The sequence below is a fragment of the Brassica napus genome, chromosome C1, assembly GCF_020379485.1.
Source record: "Brassica napus cultivar Da-Ae chromosome C1, Da-Ae, whole genome shotgun sequence".
In the NCBI taxonomy this organism is placed as follows: Eukaryota; Viridiplantae; Streptophyta; class Magnoliopsida; order Brassicales; family Brassicaceae; genus Brassica; species Brassica napus.
In genome coordinates this window covers 17,837,909-17,844,197 of record NC_063444.1, presented here as the reverse complement: position 1 = coordinate 17,844,197, position 6,289 = coordinate 17,837,909, and the positions used below count along the sequence as shown (strand labels likewise).

The 6,289-nt window shown below is 39.5% G+C and overlaps 2 protein-coding genes across 2 annotated transcripts; one reads left to right on the top strand and one right to left on the bottom strand.

The window, feature by feature from the left end:
- Window positions 1-288: 288 nt before the first annotated feature.
- On the bottom strand, window positions 289-3,724 carry LOC111213442 (dihydrolipoyl dehydrogenase 2, chloroplastic). Its single transcript, XM_022715197.2, has 15 exons — window positions 3,357-3,724; window positions 3,090-3,236; window positions 2,775-2,909; window positions 2,605-2,710; window positions 2,403-2,527; window positions 2,179-2,304; window positions 2,014-2,094; window positions 1,700-1,762; window positions 1,536-1,610; window positions 1,383-1,461; window positions 1,202-1,302; window positions 1,012-1,125; window positions 803-916; window positions 630-701; window positions 289-539 (listed from the first exon to the last, which is right to left on the bottom strand). The coding sequence occupies exons 1-15, from the start codon at window positions 3,642-3,644 to the stop codon at window positions 489-491; spliced, it is 1,677 nt and encodes a 558-aa protein (XP_022570918.1). The 5' UTR covers window positions 3,645-3,724; the 3' UTR covers window positions 289-488.
- A 165-nt stretch (window positions 3,725-3,889) lies between these two features.
- LOC111202270 (outer envelope pore protein 16-2, chloroplastic-like) lies at window positions 3,890-5,524 on the top strand. The gene is made up of 7 exons (XM_022694883.2): window positions 3,890-4,151; window positions 4,251-4,302; window positions 4,403-4,483; window positions 4,631-4,662; window positions 4,936-4,969; window positions 5,064-5,134; window positions 5,241-5,524. Exons 1-7 carry the CDS (start codon window positions 4,029-4,031, stop codon window positions 5,385-5,387), a joined length of 540 nt encoding a protein of 179 aa, XP_022550604.1. The 5' UTR covers window positions 3,890-4,028; the 3' UTR covers window positions 5,388-5,524.
- The last annotated feature ends 765 nt before the right edge of the window (window positions 5,525-6,289 follow it).

Here is a 6,289-nt window from a genome sequence, read left to right as displayed (position 1 = left end):
AGTCCAAGTTAGAAACCGTTGCTGACCATTCCTCATCTTCTATGTAGCTCCATGAAAATGTGTAGCCTCTATCATACTCAACCAAATCATAACCTATTAAAAGATTCAATATAATATGACATTTAAGTTATATTATCTGGTCTGGAGGCGTGAGATTTCCATAGAGCGTCTTGTCGTTGGTCCTTTTTTTTGGGAGGATCGTGGTAGGTTTATGAAGAATAAGCATTATTTTACAGAGATTATGCGCTAAAGTGATTCCCAACTATTTTCTATTTTGGATTTCTGATCTATGGTAATAATATTTTAATTATGTGTCTCTGTCACAATCTGCTTGTTATTCTGTAATAATAATGACCGAAGATATAAAATAAGAAAAAGAAGGAAAAACATTAGAACAAGCATAAGTGGATACATAGCGAATGACGCTAAAACACAAATGTCTTGGAACACAAAACTTTTGTTACAGGCTGTTGATCTCAAGATTCTGTTTATACAGTAGCTTTTACACTTTGTGGCGTTGTTGAAGCTGGACTTTCGACCTGAAAGGAGATAACAAGAGTTTGGTTACTTAAAGTTTTGATTTCTATGGATAAGGGAACTGCAAATCTAAATCCTTGTATTTTTTTTACCTTAGCTGCTTTAAACAGTTCGTCTACAACTTCAGACAAAGTTGGATGTGCATGAACCGCAAGTTTTATGTCCTGCAACCACATCACAAGAGCCACAATAATCTCACAATCTAAAGATGAATGATGAAAACGAGGAACAGGTTAGTTTGCAAGCAAGAAGATTGCCCCCTGACCTGAATGCGTGTTCCTAATGCGATAGCGTTGGATGCTTCATGGATAAGATCAGCTGCATGCAACCCGAAGATATGAACTCCTAGGATTTCACCATTGTCTGGTCTGTATATCATCTGTTGCACATAAAGAGAGCGACTTCTCGGTCACTCCATGACTACAAAACAACTTTCTTTACAAAAATAAAATTCAATTTAGTTCTTCTCTTTACCTTAGCGAGTCCTTCTCCTTCATTTTCGGCTAGAGCCTTTGTGTTTGCCTTGAAACTTGTCTTGGCAATACTTACTTTAAATCCCTCTTTCTCAGCTTTCTCTCTCGCTTGAGGCTGTGAATTGCAGAAATGGTTACCCACAGACAAAAGGTTAAGTTTTTACAAATCCACTAAGGGTGTCTAGCGTTACCTCTGTCAATCCCACCATGCTGATTTCAGGATGAGTAAAACAAGCGGCTGGGATGGTAAGATGATTCAGCACATGATCTCTACCTGTGACTTGCTCCACCACTAGCCAACACCAAGTAGATTGCACACAGAGTTTAATAAGAAGCTGGTCAAACGTAATGAAGTATTAATAATGAACTCACCAGAAATTCCTTGGGCACTGGCTGCATGAGCGAGCATCAGTTTACCATTGGCATCACCGATGCAGTACAGGTTTGGAACCTATCAACCAAGAATGTCTCGGTAAGAACTGGTGGTAAGACATACTAAGATGTGCATATGAAAAGAACACTAACCAGCTTTCCGTTTCCGTCGATAACACGCATTCGCTCATCAACTGGTATGAAACCTCTCTGCGTAGCTACATTGATCTGTGTGGAAAACAAAGCGTGACGGTTATTTCTTTCATAACCAAATAAACTCAGAGAACCAGAAGATGTGGTATATTGTTCACTCTTACGTTTTCAAGGCCAAGACCATTGGTGAATGGAGCTCTTCCTGTAGCAATAAGAGCAGCGTCCACCTTGAAAAAAGGGAACATAAGGTCACACTTTCAGTGCAAGAGAAGAAAATAAATAACCCATAAAAGACATTTGTAGGGATCCACTGAAAGCATGTAACAGGTAGGACATGAGATTAAGTCGCATGTATGAGTACTAAGCAGCAGCAAAATCATTCTCTTTTGCACCATCATTAATCCTTCTTCCAGAAAATAACTTTATAAAACTAACAGAGGTTTTTAAAACCTCTATTTTTATATGACATTTTCCCTACCTCCAAAGTATCCTTGGGTTCCTTGGTTTTAGCATCAATCAGCTCAATCATCACTGGTCTTCCATCTTTTGCTGGAGTGATCTGTAAACAACAAATGAAAGATCCGTAAACATACAGTATAAGAAAGAAATTATACATAGAACGCCGTGAGATAAGCAAACTTACTTTGCTTGCAAACACTCCAGTATGATAGTCAATTTTTCTTGGATTTATCAGAACCCTTTGAGCCAGCTTACTGATCTCAGGATCAAATCCAGGCATCAGCTGATCCAGCGCCTCAATAAATGTTACCTGCAGAAATAATTTTGTTACTATTTAGATAAAACTTACTTGAAAGCAACAAACAAACACTACTTGCTCATAATCAGAGTACAAAATCAACATGGTACCTCACTTCCAAGGGCGGTGTAAACATCACTGAACTCAAGACCGATATAACCACTTCCTACTATCGCAATCCAATCAGGAACAGACTCCAATTTCAATGCATGGTCACTTGTGATAACAGTCTTTCCTACAGAACCAAAAACATAAGCAACTTTAAGTCGCTTGCTACGTTTTAGGTTTCGAGAGGCTCCTCCGCTCACATACCATCAACTTCTATTCCTTTAGGGACAAACGGTACAGATCCAGTTGCAATGATTATATCTTTGGCGGTGATAATATTGTCCTTTCCATATTTAACCTTTTGTGGCCCCTGAACAAAGAGTACAATTAGGATCGCCAATCAAATCATACCAAAAGGACAATAACATACTAACCAGAACAGAGCCAAACCCTGTCAATATGTCAACACCAAGCGCCTTCATAGAATTGGTAAGATTATTCCTAATTTTGGTAGCCAGGTTATTCGCATGGTCAGCCACACCCTGACGGTCATAACCGGCAGCTGAAACCTGTTGTCCACGGTCGAAAGAGAAAGCAAGATAGAATCAAAGCCAAGGAGATAGATAGTACTTGTTTCACAGTTGACACAATAAATCAAAATCAAACTTTTCAGCATCTACAATTATCATTTCATAGGAGACCAAGGATCTCATATGAGGCAAGCAACATCAGTTGGTGGTATTATTTACCTGCAGACCAAAGGACTTCATGTGATGTTCGTTCTGAAGTTCCCTCATCCGACCACTAACAGCAAGAAGAGCTTTCGAAGGCACACATCCTCTGTTAACACAAGTCCCTCCAACAACATCTCCCTCAATGATGGCAGTTTTGAGTCCCTATAAGAAAAAACACCTTTATCTATTACACAACTACTTTATTCTATTACAGAACCCAAGTGAGAGCTTCGCATTTGGCATAGACTAAGAAGGATCTGTGGTAAGAAAGAAAGGTTAAACCTTCTCTACGGCGTGCAATGCAGCTCCGTGGCCACCAACTCCAGCTCCGATAATGACCAAATCATAATCGAACGACTTATTCGAAGGAGCTCCATTGCCACCTGCAGCGGCGGAGACTTCGATCCTTCTACTTTTGACTTGGAAACGGCAAGAGGTTAACTGCTTCGACGGTGAGAAACCAAACGCCTCCCGCCGGAGATTTCTCGGTGAGGCATTCGATGAACAGAGCGGACGATTGGGTAGAGTAAGAGAGGACTGTGAGAAGGAGAGAGAGAAAGCTGATTGCATTGTTAGACTGTGAGAGAGAGATCTGAAAAATGGGAGTGACGGAGATGACGAGTATAGCTCGCGAGAGATATCAAAGATGGGACACGTGGCACTTTGTCGTCTTTAGACCGGAGATTTTACAACCCCTGTTTAGATCCTAGGCCCATTGGGCTTTTTATCTAATCCTTTGAAGTTAGTAATTAAGAGACACGTCACGAATCAGAAGGGTGAAGTGAAGAGTTCAAAGGTCAGACTCCGACACGTGTGGGGAAGAAGAGCACGTGTCGAGAGAGTAGGAAAGCTCTTTCTGTTCGGTTCCACATTCTTCTCCCTCCGTTGTTGTGAAGAGAGAAGTGTTTAACACAGAAAGAAAGAAAGAAAGAGAGAAACAACAAAAAGAAGAAAATGGAGAAGAGTGGAGGAAGAAAAGTAATGGATGAGATAAGAAGCTTTGAGAAGGCGAGTTTATTCGATCTTGGCCATCCCCTTCTCAACCGCGTCGCCGACTCCTTCGTCAAAGCCGCCGCTGTAAGTTCTAAGTTTTCAGATATACGTGACAATATATGTTAAAGATGATATATTTGTATGAGGAATTAATATATGTTTAAATGGGATTAAAATATTAAGGTCGGAGCTTTGCAAGCTGTGTCGAGGGAAGCTTACTTTACTGTGGTTGATGGTATAAATCTCCTGCCACTTTCTTATTCAGTCTAAAAATCTGCCAGGAAAATAACAGAAGCAGTGAAAATAAAACTTTGATTTGATTAATGATAACTCAGGGACAGGTTTTGACTCGAGCAGCATGGGTCCACCGTCTGAGGACACCGGCAGCAAGAAACATAGGTTCCCTAATCTCAGAGGTCCGTTAACTATCTCATGCACTCGCAATTACAGTATGTACCGTATTTGGTTAATGGCATATATTATTTGCGTTGTGTCATATATATAGTACTTGTTAGTTATAATTTGTATTGTGTTGTTAATAGTATTTGTTGTTGCATTTTCAGGGGAAAACAACAGCAAATCTCTAGAGGCATTGGTGAGTTTTTTTCTTTTTTTTTTGCTAAAATTTGGAGAGGCATTGGTGAGTTTTAACTGAACGTTAATTTTTCTTTTCTTTTTAAATGTATATCTAAAATTCGTCCGCATGTATATACATATTATGTACGTGTATGATGTGCATGTGCCATATGTGTTTTGTGTGATATGTAATAGAAAGTTTGGTAAGAAGAAAACAAGTGTGGTCATAGGCTTGTGAATTACACTATAAGTTTCTAATATGTAATTACCGTTTATATTGGCTGGTACTTAGGTGAAGAACACAGGAAAAGAATCTCTCCAGTGGGGTGAGTTTATATCTTTAACTAACTGTTGTAGTTTAAAATCAAATAGAGATTTAGCTACGGTTGTGATGTTGATTGATGTGATATGGTGTGGTAGGGCTAGCAGCTGGATTATACTCCGGTATAACTTATGGTATGAAGGAGGCTCGTGGAGGAGCTCATGATTGGGTGAGTCTAATCAACATTTGTCTTTTACAAAACAAATGGTTGTTACCATCATTGTATTGTCAATGCGATGCTCTTTACTTAATTTGTAACCATACGTATATCGCAGAGAAACAGTGCAGTGGCTGGAGCATTGACAGGAGCGGCAATGGCTATGACAACCTCGGAGAGGACAAGCCATGAGCAAGTGGTTCAGTCTGCTCTTACCGGAGCAGCCATTTCCACTGCTGCTAATCTCCTTTCCAGCGTTTTCTAGATATTTTTTCATTTTAAGGTTGTTATTTGTGTTAGTTTTAACATAAATATGTCCGTCTCCTCTCTACGTGCCTGTGAAGACTAGGATTTGTCTGAAACTCTCGAAGCCACACATCACAATAATATCACATTTTCCTCCGTTTTAATTGTTCTATTTTCGTTTGCGTAAACTGCGTTGGGAAAATTAGTTGGCATTTCTGAGTTTAGAAGAGAAAAGCCTTATCCTATGGAAGTATGCTCGTTTATATATACTTTTATGGTCGTTTACCACAATCTTTTTTTTTTTCTCCGGAAAATCCATATATTCACGAAACTTTTAGCCACCAGATACAACTTTTTAAACCAACAACTCCTAAACTCGTTATCTCTCAAGTCCTCTGTTTAACAAAAACAGAACGTAGCAAAATACAACAAGATAGCCACTAACCTCAAGTAACTCCAAAAAATTAGAGACCACGACTTTCATTTACAAAAAGCTCAAAAAGCCAACCCGGGTGACCACTAGCCATATAAGATTGCCATAGGTTTTGCTTGATAACGCTCTGTGCAATGAAAGTTGCACCTCTGTTCTGATCTCTAGACACCACCTTCCATCTAGACTCCATTATAACTCGAGCCTGCAAATTAATTTCATCAACTTGAGCAAGAAAGGAAGGTCAAGCTTCTGGACGATTAATCGCACCAAACAGCACTACAAATTCTCCAATCTCATGCTCCTCATACATTCTACAGTCCATAAGATTGTTTGCATTTTAGCCATGTCTTTGGATTTGATATTTGAAAAGGCCCTTCTACTATGAAAAAGAACCACCCCTCTGTCATTTCTAACCACCCAAGCTGTTCCCAAATTACCTGAAGACTTACTCCAATCAAAGGCTATGTTACACATTAGCCAGCCTGGTG

Coding starts and splice junctions, on each gene's coding strand:
- LOC111213442 (XM_022715197.2), bottom strand. CDS start 3,644: ATGCAATCAGCTTTCTCTCTCTCCTTCTCACAGTCCTCTCTTACTCTA. Junction 3,237..3,356: donor CATTGCACGCCGTAGAGAAG/GTTTAACCTTTC, acceptor TTTTTCTTATAG/GGACTCAAAACTGCCATCAT. Junction 917..1,011: donor AAGGAGAAGGACTCGCTAAG/GTAAAGAGAAGA, acceptor TATGTGCAACAG/ATGATATACAGACCAGACAA.
- LOC111202270 (XM_022694883.2), top strand. CDS start 4,029: ATGGAGAAGAGTGGAGGAAGAAAAGTAATGGATGAGATAAGAAGCTTT. Junction 4,152..4,250: donor CCTTCGTCAAAGCCGCCGCT/GTAAGTTCTAAG, acceptor TAAAATATTAAG/GTCGGAGCTTTGCAAGCTGT. Junction 5,135..5,240: donor GTGGAGGAGCTCATGATTGG/GTGAGTCTAATC, acceptor CGTATATCGCAG/AGAAACAGTGCAGTGGCTGG.